Source organism: Cololabis saira, chromosome 8, assembly GCF_033807715.1.
Source record: "Cololabis saira isolate AMF1-May2022 chromosome 8, fColSai1.1, whole genome shotgun sequence".
Lineage (NCBI taxonomy): Eukaryota > Metazoa > Chordata > Actinopteri > Beloniformes > Belonidae > Cololabis > Cololabis saira.
The window spans coordinates 27,714,010-27,730,628 of NC_084594.1; the positions used below are offsets into that span (position 1 = coordinate 27,714,010).

Consider the following 16,619-nt stretch of genomic DNA (forward strand, 5'->3'; position numbering starts at 1 on the left):
TTAACTTTATCCAGATTGTGCTACTTATAAAAGAAGAAACCTGCAAACTAGTGTTTATTCCCCCCTGTGCTGAAAATGTAAACTCATCTGCTTAATTATAATGCAAGTGAGTAAATCCTGTACGACATCTGTCTTCTATATTTTCTCCTCACTGCAGAGATAATCACATTCCTCCTCGGTAGCTGTGATTTGGGTGAAGAAGCAGCTTGGCAGCTCCTGAAGCTGCAGCTCAGACAGAGACTGGTGAAAAAGTTGTCATTTTCACTACTCCCCTTAGAGTGCAAACAAGGAGGATGAGCGAACAGGAAGGGAGAAAAGAAAACAAGTGACAGGTCTGAGATTAAACGAAGTGTTTCTTTTTCAACATATGGACTCCTGTGTGTAAGTATGAGCTTGCAAGCGTTTGGATGTGTTTCTATCATTCATGTTGTGAGGAAATGCACAAGTTCTCTGGGGGTCTTTGTCTCTTTATCATGATAATGTGTTTTTTATCAGGGAAAAAAAGGGTTAGAAGATCATCGTAACATGTGCACGTGTCTGGATGATGATAAATATATGTTGTCTGTGAATAGTTGGTTACTTTACACCATTAACTAATCAATCAAGCAAAATCACTGAGGGTTGCCTGGTGCAAGAATTGCTATTTTAAAAGGAGATGCAATTTATATTTACTTGATATAATGTGTGAAAGAAACTGCACAAGGATGTCATTTTCATTTTCCAAGTATTATAATAAGGTTGTTTGTTTCAGCAGATAACCATTTAATGTAAATTTCTCAATTTTTACTCATAGCAGTAATGCTATGGAATGAATAAATAAATAAATAAATAAAAGGACAGAGGAAAATGTAATGAGAGATGGAAGTAAGTGGACTAATGGTTTGGCCGCCCCATCAGGAGATCTTTTTTTCCTGGTGTGCCAATGATTATATAGTCTAGACATGGTGAGATGTTACACATAATTATCACCTCAAAGCAAGGCTGTTTGAAGAAGATATAAGTCATCAAGCCCCAACATGTGCAACATGGACCTTCGGACGGCTGCCTGACTTATATGAGTAATGAGAACTGCCCGTGACATAAGAGGCGGAGCGTAAAAATGCTGCAGTTAAGTCAGACGCAGTTTACTAATGTTAGTGAGCTCACAGACTCGTGGGAGTACCATCCGGAGCAAAAGCTTTTAGAGATGACTTTACTTTTTATGGTCTCCATCAGAATGCTCTCAAATCAAATCTTCACGTGATTGAAAAGAAATGAGGTTTTAGTGATAAAAACAACACAGACTTCAAAGCAATTACTTCTTGAACCAAATGGTGCTTACAGATTTTCTGCTTGAAGGAAAAGATAGTTATTCCAAAGCTTTGGGTCCATGGCATAAGTCCTTTGTGATGCCCTGCACTTCTTTCCCTGGACACTAATAGCTGAACGTGACATATTTCTGGTCCTCAGAACAGGTTTTCAGCGCATTATAGAAGAGCTTAACCTGGAGCACTGGATGAAGAGGATAATATGTCACAGAAACCCACATTAAAGGTCATGAAGTTACTTTTACAGTGTTTCAAACTGTGTATTTCACATTTCTATTCAGAAATGGTCAAGAAATAAAACTGCATGGAGTTCAAAAATCACACTAACTCAACACTAACTTTCTCTACCATTTCTCTTCATTACATAGCTGATTTGTTTGCAAAAATACTACTAGATTGAAATGTTTTCAAGGCTGAATTGACAATATTATTCATATTCTTGAATGGAAATCACAATTTTGTAGAAACATTTGCAGACCTGCTGATGTTATGTCTTATTTGTCCTCCACATCCTGCTGCATGTGATATGTGTGTTTATCTGTATGATTTTATAATAGAAAAGGAAAAGTTATAAGAAGTCACTGGAAATCGATTTTACTGGTATGCATGAGTAAGCACCTATAGTGCTGTCTGCCTGTGACTGAATTAGGCAGGACCCATGAGAAACTCAAACTTAATTATAAGAATATTACAAAAAAAAACAACAACAATTTAGTGAACTGCTTATATTCAAAAGTGAAGAGGAATGGATTTATGTTTAGATATGATTAGAGTAGTTTCCCTTCAATCAAGGTGTATATTGTTCAACATGAGCACAGTCACAAAATCCAGATTGTAATGAGTCAACATATAGTGTAATTTTAGGGTTCTTGGTGTAAGATATGAGTTGAGTTTAGGTTAAAGTTTGGGTTGTGAATTTATAGGGTCAGGATTTGGGAATGATAAGGATTTTTGTGTTTATTGATGAGCCAGAAAGATGGAGAGAGATATGCATGTAATCCACTTTGAAGTCCATGTCCTTCCATAATAATATGAATTATTAATTATAAGGTCATTAAATTTATATCGACCAATGCCCTTTGATATTCTTCCACGAGTCGCTTAAAAAAAAAATCAATCAAAAATGATGAATGCAGGTTGGCTGACCTGACCGACAACTTCCAGAAAGATCAGCAACTCTGAAGGCTGATTTATGGTTCCGCGTTACACCAACGCAGAGCCTACGCCGTACGGTGCGCGTCGCCGCGTACCCGACGGCGTAGGCTCTGCGTCGATTTAACGCGGAACCATAATTCAGGCTTGAGTCAGTGCGTCTCATCTCTGCCCTGGGATGCCACTATACTCCTTCTTGCGGCATCATCCCACCACCACATTGCTCCTCACGCCCGGTATAGGGTGGGACTTGGGTTCCCATGGTAGCGATGACAGGACAGATGGTGAGGCTGCTCGTTTGGTCACAACAGTCAGGCGTGTTTGAGTCCAGCTGACCTGCGCTGGGGGGCAGCTGTTAGTCTCTGGAAGCTGCGCTCTGCTGCTTTTTCCATCTCTGAAACATCATCGAGTGAACGGATCCTGCAAACCCCGGGGTGTTGTCCACAGGTCTGGCTGTTCCAGGGAAACATAGCTGAATATATGTACTCCAAAACATAATCTGCACATCACGCGCAACCTCCCCGAGCTGCGGATGCTGCTGGTGTGAGAAACAGTCGGCTGCAGCAGTCTGCCGTGCATTCAGGCTACGGAGGACGCAGCGCTTCATAGGTGAGAGCCATCTGTTTGTGGCATGATGCATGTGCTGAAATTATCATGTTCTCGTAGAAAAATGGCAGCTTATCGCAGTTGATCATCATTTCAGAAGGAATATTTCCAAACATCAGTCCTGATTTTAAACGTGAAGTCATAATGAAGCGTATTTGAGGATGATAGCAGACAATAATTTCCGTGGAACCTCGTGTTACAGCCGTCAAGGAATCGCTGAACAAACAAAAAAAATGTGATTTAGATGGCAAAAAGGAAAAAATCCATAGCTTGGTCACTGCGCTTCGTCCATGCGCTTTTTACTGCGTTTGATGGATCTAATCAATAAATGTATTTTAACAGTAATCTAAGGACAGTGAGCTCTGCAGTCAATCCATATATGGTATATGATTATTATGAATCCTCACACAAGTCTGGATATTTGGTCATACACAGATGGAAGTAAGGACTATGATTAGAAAACGTGGAAGAAACCTGTGTGGCATAACCTTTGTTAAGTTAAAAAAAACAGAGAAAGAGAGATAATTGAAACCTGGTTGAGAGTTTAACCTTGCAAAGATCTAGGTGTATTACATTATCCAGGACATTATACTGTAACATGTACATAGTCTGCAGAATCCACCACCAGTGCTGAGTTCTGCTGGAACAGGTGAGCAGTACAACCTGTCTATCAGAACATCTGTCTCATCAAACCTAGCAGGGCGCCTGAGGGAAAGAAATCAGCAGCAGATGTCAGAAACTGAGGCAAAGATAAGAAAGCCTCAGAATCACTGTTTTCATAAAGACTTTTGGTAGAGCTGGAAATCTGCATCATTAGGGTCACCTTTAGTCTTGGACGTTTCAGGTGCTGCAGTACCTGTTACCTGTTACTGACATCACTATGGCAACACAAGAGCAGGGGGATCATCAGTGTTGATGCACAAATGTGATGGAGATGGGTTATTATTGAGACGCCAGTAACATGCATTGGAATCTTTCCTTCATTCAACTCTGTGTGTTGACTTTGTCTTGGAGGGGAAAGGACACAGTTGGTGCAAATGTCACCCAATGAACCAGTCATATTGTTCAGGAGCTTCTGCCACCTTCCCCCCCAAACTTGGCAAGCACAAAGCTGTGTGACGTGTCTCCTCTGGTGATGATGAGGAGTGTGAGAAAATTCCCAAACAAAGACACGTCTCGGTGCGTCTGCGTGTTTGGGGGTATGAGTGGAGTGCGCAATAGGCCGAACTCTGCAGCGTGTGCTGGTGTCTGGGCTCTCACAGCAGAGGAGTGGAGACAAGGGTGCAACGGCAGGACCATCCCCCTTTTTTCAGAGTGTGAGCTGAAGGGAAGTGTGGAAACTCTATTGGCTACTCAAAAGTCAATGTGTGGTGACTGAATCAGGGGGGTTCATCTTTGTTGACATGGACACGGATATTCTTTGTGTGTGTGTTTTTGATTAAAGTTTATTGGAGAAGTACAAGTTTAAAGCAATTACATATTCATTCATTCATCAATCAAAAACAACCACAAAGACTTGCAAAGAAGCTGTTTTTAAAGCATCATTTTTGGCATGATGTCTTTGTCTACAGGTTCATTCAAATAGTACACGGTATAGTCCCTGGCACATGCTTTCAAGCAGGTATTCCCCAGAGATCAGAGACTTTGGCATGGCTGTAGGATTGACCGGTGCACCAATGACAGAGCGTTGACTTTTCACAGATAACTGTGACTGTGAGGGAGAGCTAAAGCGGAGGGGGAGGATGTTGGGGAAAAAATGAAAACAGAAAAATAATTGCTTCAGGATGTAACTCTGCTTCACAGGGACATCAAGCTATAAGTATCTACAGAAAATACAAATACAGACAACTTGAGCTTAACTTTTTGGGTCTTGGAGGATACTGTTCAAGTATGCAACATAAATGTTGTTTCAGTCCATCCATAGTTCTGGATTTTGTCAATGTGCCTTTAGTCATGTTGTATTTTCCTTTTGATCAAATTATTTCTGTGGCTTTTTAGCTGAAGCAGAGCTGACCGTCCTCTTCCTCTTGGTGTCTTCTTTCTGACTGAATGGACGTGCTTGCTTCTCCTCCTCTGCTATCAGCAGCTGCACCAAAGCCGTCTGTGATGTGAAGTGAAACGCTTGCATACTAATGGAGCAGGAGCAGGATGTTTCTCAGGCAGACAAGCTCAGTGAGGACATGGACCAACATCAGGCAGTCCTCCTTTCCAGTTTTGCATCACATCTAGTCTGCACTTTTTGTAAACTCTGCAAAAGTACACGGCGCAAATGCAAGAAGAGAGTTAGATATACAACAGGAGTGTTTGTGAAAGATCATTGTTGTGTACAGTGGTCACAATATAGCTACCATATTTATGTATTTATGTATGTATAATCTTTTCATACGTAGACTATTTGCCTTGATGTTTTATCATACAGGTTCTGTTTCAGTCCCCCTCTTACGCCAGGGGGGGCTCTGACCATGGTATTAATTTAGCTACCTTAGGGCACTAGCAGCCTCTCATGTCTTCTCATTAAGTTATGAAACAGAAATGCTGGTACCCGTTGCCATGGTGATGGCATGTCTGTGAGCCCGTTGTGATGCTGCTGATTCAGAAACACTGCTTACATTTTGTACCAAGTGTGACATAGGGCCACAGAAAACAGATGGTGAAAGTGTGCTGTTTTAGCATCTTTGCTCTGTTCTGAGAGACTGAACAGACGTACGTTACTGTTGTGACTCTGCCTTGTCAGATTATTATTGTCAGTTGTAATGTCTGTCAACTCTTCAATGTTCGGGGTTAGGGATAGGTTGCTGAAAATGTTGCGTCAAAAACGAATGCAATGGATTTTCAAGTGAGGCTCCTCTTCTCTGTGCTAGTGACTTATGGTAAAGTGAGCTTTCGGCTGCATTGCATCTAAATTATAGTATCAATATGCGTAAGTTAAACTAATACAATTATCTCAAAATCTTACAAAATAAGTAGTCTTTTTAAAACTATCTTCCACTGAAATCAGAAATTGCACCTGCATAAATTTAAAGACAAAGGGGCCTGGCTCGAAACCGATTCGCTGGGCTTATTATCTCACTTCCTGCATTGTCCAGAAAGCCTGTGGTTTAAACAAATGTATCCAGCCTACATAAGCAGTAAAACCTCATTATGTGCCACAATTGTAATTTGCTGCCCCATGTTAAACATCAGGGTCAGAGATCTCTGGATTATGAGTTTCATATTTAGGACAAACTCTTCTAAATCCTTAATCCTTTATAAATATCATAACCTATTGATTTGTCTTTTATGCCTAATCCTAACCATGACCTCCTACAAGGTAAAGAAGTCAAATGTCCGTGAACAATTTTCACTCTATGGTCTAACCTTTTTCATATGTTACAATTTTCAAGGTAAAATTTAAGAATAATGGTAATATTTGTACACACAGTCTCACATAATGCAAAATGTAAGCATGTAATGAGTTTTTAGCACTGAAAGTTTAGTAACTCAACAGTATTTAAGCTTTTATTTTCCTAAAATGCTTCATTTTGCTTTGCGGCCCAAAGCAGCAACGACACATTCTGTTGTGAGACTGCGCCGTCATCAGAATTAAAAAAAAGAAAATCTAAATCCCACTGCTGAAGGCTTCAGCTTAGACAGTCAGCTGGATGATACCGAGCTGGTGAAGGATTATTCTGCCTCTTTCCAGTAGTCTGTATGTAGATGCATGTTAAAATCTGTCACTGGAAGAGGGGGTGGTGGTGATGGAATAGGACGAAATTTGTACTTCTTAAAAAGCGTAAATGGAAGGAAATGTCTTTGCAAGCGTTTTGGATTACCATGACTTTGATGACTGAGAATCTACACCAGAAAATTGATAAGTATAGAGATAGATGTGCTGTAGATAGCCATGTAAGCCTGATTGTTTAGCTTCTATGCTCTGCTCTGCATCAGGGAAAAAATAAGCAACAGATTTTCTAGTTTGACACTACTTTGGCAGTCAGGCTATTAATCTCATTAATGTTTGTCAACTCACTGAGAGCATGAGTTCATTCAGTGCAAGTTGATCCACTTCAGTGGATCAACTCTGTGAATAACACATCCTGTGGCGCATTGTGAAGTACGCAAGGATGGATTTGTGTCCTCCAGTGAGTATGAAGAAGGCCATCATTGAAAAAGATCATATGTGATCAGTGAACCTCTAAAGCGTCAATAAGGTCAACACATACACACAGCGTCAGGTGGAAGTGGATGCAGACCCCTATTGTGCTGCAAAGCTGCCAAAAACCTGGTGCCAGGTGTCGGAGTTTTATGGCCTCAGCATGAAAGCAACGATTACTCTGCCTGTCTCCTCCAATTAAACATTTCAGTAGCGCAAAACACACGGAGGAAGAGGGAGGACAGCAAAACATTTTCCCCCGTAAAGCTCTACTTAACAAAGAGTATTTATAGGCAGTTAATTAAAATAAGCAGCATATGACTGGATTGTTTTTGAGAGGCTGAATTATGGTTGATTAAAAACAGATAATGCTGCATGTTCAGCAGTCTTCCCCAGTCTTCCCCAGTCAAGAACTATAGACAGAGTCAACAGAAGATGGAGGTTTCTGCTGCCACACTTTAGTCACACAGAGGGAATCAAATCAATTTGTGTTGGATTAGGTCATTGCAGAGTCCAGCCACCTGATACCAGTCACCGTTCTCACCCAGAAACACAGCAAGATGGGTGAGCGTCGATGCTGCTTAAGCTTCCGCAGTGTATTTTCTGTTTGTTTGTGGTGATTCTGCTGAAAGCTGCTTTTTTCCAGAGCTGTCCTACTCTTGCGATCATATCTACATTTATAGAAACATCCTTGTTGGGCTGTTTTTCTAAGCAGATTTTTGTTCCTTTCCATATTTGTTGAGATGCTTTTTTACTGTTGCTTATGCAAATTTGAAAAGAGGAAAAACTGTGAAGTGTCAGTGTGTGGCAGGGCAGTAATAGCCAGCACATGCAAATGGAAAACGATCTGTGTTTATTTATGAAAATATCAGAGGAACTTGGCCGTTGAGAAACAGCATTTTTCTCTGTTTTGTTCTCTCTCTCTCTTACACACACACATGCACACACGCACGCAAACACAGAATAATAAAGAGGCAAGCGAAAGTTTGGGCATGTGTGAAATATTGATTACTTATAATTAGTTAAGTATTTAAACTGAACTGACCTCCAAAATTCCTAAATTTACAAACTGATATTTTAAGCAAATTATCATTATTATAATCAGTAATTATTTCAGAGCAATTTAAAACTTTAGCATTCATAAATCAGCATTTACCAAGGTCTTTGGCCTAAGATCACAAATGTTAAATCATTTCAGAATGGCATAAATATTCTCAGTTTTAAAGAGGTTTTCAGGAGTATTTAACAGTCTCTGTAGTAGGGGGTCTACTGGTCAGCTGTGAAGACACACTTGCAATAAAATGACTAAATATAAGCAATCAAATGAGACTAAATGCCCATTTATGCTACCTAAAGTTCATACATAACCACGTCAAGCGTTGTTATACATCACCGCCCTCATACTTCCATGCATCTTTTACGTTGTTGTCTTGGTTGTTACATCAATATATCCACTAGTGGACAGTGTTAGGTTCAGATGCAGATTGCGCTGAAATCGCCACAAAGGGCTGAACAAAACGGCTCAATGCACCACCAATATCTGCATTGACTGATTGTTTTCCAAACCAATTACAGTTGTCTCTGTATGTATTATGGTGTAATTAAATTCAATTCAGAAAAATCAAATGTCATAGTTATCCTCCATTCACAGTGCAGAAAGACAGCACTTAGTCCTTGCAAGCAATCTGGGAATTTAGTCCCAGTTGACTTTCACAGAAATTTCAGCTGTATTATTGCATAACTTTGCAAGTTTGGAAGTAAAATCTAAACAAGCCAGGCACATTTTTGTGTTCCGGTTGGTAACATGAGAAATATTTCTTCCAGTGAAGAAATTCTGAGGGAAGCATTAGGCTGTCAATTAAAAAAAAAGGCAAAAAATAAAGCTAAAAAATGAGCAGAGAAACCGTTTATGCATTAGAATCTTAGGATCTCAAAAATCAGATCTAAAGGTTTTGCCATATCTTTGAATAAAGGGCAGATTTCACAGAACATGATGGATTTGTTTTAGAAAGAATGAGCAAAAATTAACCAAACAAAAGGTTACAGAAGTTTGACCAGAGGTGAACAAATTTGTATACACAAGTTTGCAGTATATCAGCTGTCATCCACCAGGTTCTACATATAAGATGTCTGCACGGCATGCCCAAAATAAAAATACAAATGTTGACTCATCTTTGAAGGGAAATTAAAATGTGCTCAGTGTCGAGGATGCTTGTATTGTCCTTCACATGTACAGTATATATTCAGTATATATTAGATAAAGGATAAAGTAAGTAGGGACTGATTGAAAGTGAAGAGGTCGCTCTCTCTGCATACTAAGCCTGTTGTGTAATGGGCTCACAGCCAGAGCAGCAGGTTGTGGTTCCTCCACACAGTCGTTCAAGAGGATAACTGATATCAAGCTGGTATGCAGATAATCAAACCAACTCAGAGAGAACATCATGTCCGTAATATCCAAGGAGACAGACTCTTCATGGAAGCAAAGCTGAAATAGGTTCTTTCATCTTAAGATACAGGCAAACCTTGAACATAATTGATAAGAGTTACCAATCCGTATGCTCAAATAATAAGAACTTTTTGTAAGGAAACCCCAAATTAAATATGCTCTGTCGAGACTTTATCCAGTCCAGTGACACATTCATCCCAGTTGGTCCAAGTAGGTGCAAAGACGGGGGATACGACGGGAACATGCTGCTCTGTGGTCTGACGCAGCTGTCTATGCTTTAAACAGTAAAACTCTGCACGTTCAAGTAAAAAACAAAAACAATGAAAATATCTACATTTGTGGATTTTGTAAAAATCTTAAAAAAAAAAAAAAAAAAAAAAAAAGAATAATGTTAGTAAGTTTGATTCCAAGTTCCATCACCTGGTCCATTTTCTGAACCCACTCTGGCAAAAGTAAAACGGATGGATTGCCACATTCCGAGTTACATTGGTTCAATGTTTGTGCACTTCATCAAACCGTATCTGTTGGAGAAATTCATGTATAATCACTTTAAACAGACTAAATGCTGACCCTTAAAGTCTGCAGTCAAGTAGAAAATTTACCGTGTCTCATGTCTGTTGTGAAATCAGTTTTATATCCTGTTCTTCTGATTTACCCGCGTTTGACCTTAAAAGCTTGGAACTATTTTAACTAAAAAGGAAGTGTATGACATTTTGCTATAGTTTCGGTCTTGTCTGGAATAACAGCGAAATAACAAGCTCAGCACTTTTGCCTAACTCCTGTGTAAAAATGTACTCATGATGTGTAAAAAGAATACGCCCATGTACTCAATATGTGTAAAAAGAATACGCCCATGTACTGAATAAATTCAAGCTGAAGAGGGAAGCTCAGTCGGAGTTGAGCGGAGACACCTCAGTATTCTGAATTCTCCGAGGAGCTTTCTCCCCTTTGCAAAGCTGAAAAACTTTGAAATTGTGTCTGGTTCTCATTTCTTTGTAGGGTGATAAAACGAAATAACCTAACATCTTGGTGCCTTGTGACCCGCCTTCCCACATACCCACGGCTGACGGGGAGAGGACGAAAACCGTGCACGGTCAGGGTCTGAGACCTGACAGAAAGACCCGGGGGGTAACTTCCTCAGCGGGCCAGCGTCATAGGTCTACTCTCTTCGTCAGCCCTGGATTGACGGGATCCGACACATCGAGAACCGGCACAATTGAGAAGTAAGTGAAATTTCCTTTGCCAGGGGCAGGAAACAAGGTTAACCAGAAAATTTCCTTTGCCTGGGGCAGGAAAAAATAAGAATAAGAAAACTTCCTTTGCCTGGGGCAGGAAGGATGAGGCTAGCCAACAATAGTTATCAGGGATAGACTATTGTGAGAAGTGTGAATGACGAGTGAATGCCAACAGTAAGTCACTGAAGCAGCAGCATTGTTGTCAATGGTCTGTTGAAGTAAGTCACTTCACGTTGGATTTGTGATTTTTTTAATACAATAACACAACGCAGACTGCCACATAGGCGACATGGGCACGTGCATGAGTAAGACCCCCGACGGGGGGCGCTTAGAAGGAGATGCAAAGTTTATGTTCCAGAAAAATCCAGAGAACGTGAAATGGTTACTTAAATGGAAGGCTCTAGGAGACTGGTAAAGACCTCTTGTTAGTGAAAAAGGGTGGTTGGCAGCGGGTCGGGGACCCGATCTTTTTGAAGTCAGGGACTTTAATAGATACTAGCCTGGGGTTAATGCATAAGGCCGACACCCACTGGGTCTGGGACCCACTTTAAGATCAGGGATTTTAAAGTACAGAATAACGAGAAGAGGTTTCTTAGGAATGGTTTTTAATGGGTTGTGTTTCATGTCCACTGTTTGTCTTGTCTGATGTTTATGACAGGAAACTGTCTGTTCAATGTGAGGTTTCCCAAATTGTGAGGCAAAATTTAAATTGCTCACTAAACGATCAGGCTAAAACCAAACTGTAAAAAAAGGAAACTTGTGTCCTGAGTGAAACTTAAGGAATATAAAGCCATGAATGAAGGCATAGAATCATAGAATTTTCAAATTGGGTTAATTCACCATTCGAATTACAGATTACCTTTGTAATACTGTGATTCTTGACGTTGTGAGCATGAGAACAAATGATTGGGTTGATGGTGACATGAATGTGAACCAAATCAATCATTTGTCCTTACTCTGTTTGTTGTAAAATCACTACTGATGATTGACAGCGTCGTCAGGGTTGGATTTCGTACAATGAAATTAACGCTGCTGTGTTTTGGATACAGTGGAGTGAGGCTGTTCATGAGCCTACTGTCATTTGCATGTCAGTGATATTTTTACACAGAAAGGCGGAGTGTGTAAAATAATTGGAGAAACGTGTTGTACCTGGATCCCAGATGGAAGCTCTAATATGACAGCTATACAGCAGCTCCTTGATGACCTTCTGAGGTGACAACATGCTGAGAACTCAGGGGGGTCCACTTGGGATCCCCTATCATGGTTAACCAGTGGCCCCTGGTGGCACCTTTTGCTGAAAATTAGTGCACCGATACTGTGTGTGCTAATACTATTCTGCTTATTCACCACCTGTGTTCTGCCCTGTGTGAAATCCATGATAAAAAAAAAAACTATGGCAAATACTTTTGTCCAGTACCAACTGCTCCAACATGAATATCAAGCGTTGAAACCAACCGAAGATAAATATGAGGATGTTAGAGAGGAATATGATGATGTTGTTTAAGCCATACTTTGTCTCTTGATTATGATGTGATCATCGAAACTGTCCTGACATGGGATGATGTACTGATGTGTACAAGGATTTAGTATGTTAAAATGATAAACAGGAGGGAGATGTTGGAGAAATTCATGTATAATCACTTTAAACAGACTAAATGCTGACCCTTAAAGTCTGCAGTCAAGTAGAAAATGTACCGTGTCTCATGTCTGTTGTGAAATCAGTTTTATATCCTGTTCTTCTGATTTCCCCGCGTTTGACCTTAAAAGCTTGGAACTATTTTAACTAAAAAGGAAGTGTATGACATTTTGCTATAGTTTCGGTCTTGTCTGGAATAACAGCGAAATAACAAGCTCAGCACTTTTGCCTAACTCCTGTGTAAAAATGTACTCATGATGTGTAAAAAGAATACGCCCATGTACTCAATATGTGTAAAAAGAATACGCCCATGTACTCAATATGTGTAAAAAGAATACGCCCATGTACTGAATAAATTCAAGCTGAAGAGGGAAGCTCAGTCGGAGTTGAGCGGAGACACCTCAGTATTCTGAATTCTCTGAGGAGCTCTCTCCCCTTTGCAAAGCTGAAAAACTTTGAAATTGTGTCTGGTTCTCATTTCTTTGTAGGGTGATAAAACGAAATAACCCAACAGTATCTGCCGTGTATCTGCACATCAAAAACTGGCATTGAATGTCTTGGCAAGAGGAGTAGGGATATTGGGGATTTTAGATGTTCATTCTGCTCTTTTAGACACGTCAACTTAGTCTCCTAAGCATCGATGAGGTGGTACCGTAGAGATCTGCCTCATTTAAAAACAACAACAACAAAATTAACCCAAACAAAACCATGCCTAATATTTGTTACCTTTACAACCCCGTACAGTTGATCGTTTTTGTTACGTTCATTCAAAAATACTTGCTTTAATAGTTTCTTTGCTCTCTTTCATTTTTTTAGGGTGGAAGTGACCCCATGCCTGCTGGACCTTCCTTATGCAAAATCATTCCTCTGACTTAGAAATCCCCGTTCTGGACCAGCAGCATCAAGGGAGCACGAAAAGGAGTCTGATGCCCACGAGCCATCCCTTCAGCTTCTTCTGCCAACCACTGCCTCTCTTCTAACCCTTCTGTTTGCAGAGAGAGCAGCCAACATGGCACTCGGCTCTACATTTGGGGCTCCTCTGCTCTTGCTCTTCACAGGATTTATCCTCTCCTTTCTGCTGCCGGTGAATGGCAAAGAATGTCCTCGTTTATGCGTATGCGAGATCCGCCCTTGGTTCACCCCACAGTCAACCTACAAAGAGGCAACCACAGTGGACTGTAACGACTTGAAGCTGACGCACATCCCTACCAACATGTCGGCAGACACCCAGGTTCTTCTGCTCCAAAGTAACGCCATCTCTCGCACCTATGGCGAACTGCAGGCTCTGTTGAACTTAACAGAATTGGACTTTTCACAGAACAACTTCACTAATGTGGAAGCTGTAGGTCTTAGAAACATGAATCACCTGACCACCCTGCATCTGGAGGAGAACCAGATCACTGAGCTGCCTGACCACTGCCTAGGAAACCTCTCCAGCCTGCAGGAGCTCTACATCAACCACAACCAGATAAGATCCATTTTTCCTCGGGCTTTTTCAGGCCTGCGTAACCTGCTGCGCCTGCACCTCAATTCAAATAAGCTTCATGTTATAGACAGCCGCTGGTTTGAAGAAACGCCAAATCTGGAAATTCTCATGGTTGGAGAGAACCCAGTTATTGGTCTCCTGGACATGAACTTCAAACCGTTGGGAAGCCTGAGGAGTTTGGTTCTGGCAGGGATGGATCTCACCGATGTTCCAGCGAATGCTTTCGTAGGTTTAGATAATCTGGAGAGTATTTCTTTCTATGACAACAAGCTGGTCAGAATCCCTCAACTTGCCCTTCAAAAAGTTCCAAATCTCAAATTCTTGGATTTAAACAAAAATCCTGTTCACAAAATTCAGGAAGGAGACTTCAGAAACATGCTACGCCTTAAAGAGTTGGGCATCAACAATATGATGGAGTTAGTGTCGATTGATCGCTACGCTCTGGACAACCTGCCAGAACTGACAAAACTGGAGGCCACCAACAACCCCAAGCTGTCTTACATCCACAGATTGGCATTTAGGGACATGCCCTCACTGGAGAGCCTGATGCTCAACAGCAATGCTCTAACTGCCATTTACCAGCACACTGTGGAGGTGTTGCCCAACCTGCGGGAGATCAGCATCCACAGCAATCCGCTGCGATGTAACTGTGTCATTCAGTGGATGAGTTTGAATAGGACGACAGTGCGCTTTATGGAGCCTTTGTCCATGCTGTGCAACTCGCCACCTGAGCTCAGAGGCCGGCGGGTTCGAGAGCTGAAGCTGCTGGAGTCCACGGAGCAGTGTCTTCCCCTCATATCTCACAACACCTTTCCCAGCCACTTGAACCTTGAGCTGGGCATGAATGTGGCGCTGGATTGTAGGGCCATGGCCGAGCCGGAACCAGAAATCTACTGGGTGACGCCTCTCGGCACCAAAGTCGTAGCAGACGCCTCGACGGAGCGCTATCACTTAAGCACCGACGGGACTCTGTGGCTGTTTCACGTGCAGGTGGAAGATTCTGGTCGGTACACCTGCGTGGCCCAGAACACAGAGGGCGCCGACACATGGGTCGCCACCATCCGCGTAAATGGGACCCTGCTCGACAGCGGTCAGGTGATGAAGATCTATGTTAAGCAGACAGAATCCCACTCCATTCTGGTCTCGTGGAAAGTCAATTCGAATGTCATGTCCTCCGATCTGAAATGGGCCTCGGCCACCATGAAGATCGACAACCCGCACATCACCTACACAGCTCGCGTCCCTGTGGATGTTCACGAGTACAACCTCACGCACCTCCAGCCGGGCACTGAGTATGAGGTGTGCCTCACAGTTTCCAACATCCACTTGCAGACACACAAGTCTTGCGTCAACGTGACAACTCGGAGCGCTACCTTCGCTCTGGACCTGTCCCACCAGCACCCGAGTGTGGCCGTGCTGGCTGTCATGTCCACCATGCTGGCCTTCATCAGTCTGGCCACTGTGGGCATCTACATGGCTCGCAGATGGAAGAGGAAAAACTATCACCACTCCCTGAAAAAGTACATGCTGAAGACCTCGTCTATCCCGCTTAATGAGCTGTACCCTCCTCTCATTAACCTGTGGGAGACGGAAGGGGAGAAGGACAAAGATGGCCCCACGGAGGTGAAACCTTCCCCAGTTGACACTTCACGCAGTTATTACATGTGGTGAGGACTGACTAAGCAGGCTTCAATGCCTCTCCAGCAGCACAAAAAGACACACTTTTGCCATTTTGGTGCAAAAGTCAATTAAGGTTGCAAGTGTTTTTTGTATCCTCAGCTTTGCTAAGAAGAGGCAGAGTGTTAAAGAGTAAGATTTTTTTATTAGTATAGCGTATCGCCTTTTGTTTAATCTGTATTTCTTAACTGTTCTGGACTCTCTGAGACGGCAGCTGTATTTAGCCTCCATGTTGACTTAGTTGCTCTGCTCTGTTTCCGTGGTGCATCTTTGACTAATTTTGCTTTTTGATGACTTATACCACAGGGAGCGGTGGCTTGTCATCCTTTAGCAAAAATTGCATTAGCAAAAATCAATCCCCCCCCCCCACCTGTTTTGTAGAACAGCTAATTTGTTGTGCACTCATAGAGGAACCAGTTTCTTTGAACTTCAGATAAAAGCTGACAGCGGGTTTAGACTTGTTAAACTGTCTACTGAATGTTAGCAATTGTGCAGTAATGTTGTATCAACTATAACTTTGAACTTTCTGATTTACACTGGAAGAGAGTAGGATTTTAGTTTGCTAATAAACTTCATGTTGAATGCTAGGAATACAAACTTTTCTTAAAATATTTCAATTTTATTCTTATTAAAGTGAACTAGAAATGTTTTAACTTGTTCTCTAATTACTAATTTCTTTGTCTAGACTCTTACTTTTTGTTTTGCTTAGTTTGTTATTTTTACATGCCAAATGTATCATGAACAACTTAAATAAAAATGTGGTTCTTTTGCAAAGACTTTCTTCCTTGTCAGATGTTTCACTCTTAAAGAGTTGATGCAACTTTTAGGTTTAGACGAGCACTTGCAGTTCTCTGATTCCAGCTGTGAGTTTCATGTGGATTTTAAACGCATGTCAGAAGTTAAGCCTCAAAGTTGCAGGGTGCTCACTTCCCTGATCCATCT

At 41.5% G+C, this 16,619-nt stretch overlaps 1 protein-coding gene across 5 annotated transcripts; it reads left to right on the top strand.

The window, feature by feature from the left end:
• The first annotated feature begins 264 nt into the window (after nucleotides 1-264).
• On the top strand, nucleotides 265-16,400 carry LOC133448730 (leucine-rich repeat neuronal protein 1-like). Of its 5 annotated transcripts, none has more exons than XM_061727542.1 (3): nucleotides 265-381; nucleotides 10,643-10,866; nucleotides 13,331-16,400. In XM_061727542.1, the coding sequence occupies exon 3, from the start codon at nucleotides 13,524-13,526 to the stop codon at nucleotides 15,669-15,671; it is 2,148 nt and encodes a 715-aa protein (XP_061583526.1). In that variant the 5' UTR covers nucleotides 265-381; nucleotides 10,643-10,866; nucleotides 13,331-13,523; the 3' UTR covers nucleotides 15,672-16,400. The 5 variants fall into 5 exon arrangements, with proteins under 5 accessions (XP_061583526.1, XP_061583528.1, XP_061583524.1 ...); XM_061727540.1 differs by lacking the exon at nucleotides 265-381 and adding an exon at nucleotides 2,744-3,068; XM_061727544.1 differs by lacking the exon at nucleotides 10,643-10,866 and having other exon boundaries at nucleotides 282-381.
• The last annotated feature ends 219 nt before the right edge of the window (nucleotides 16,401-16,619 follow it).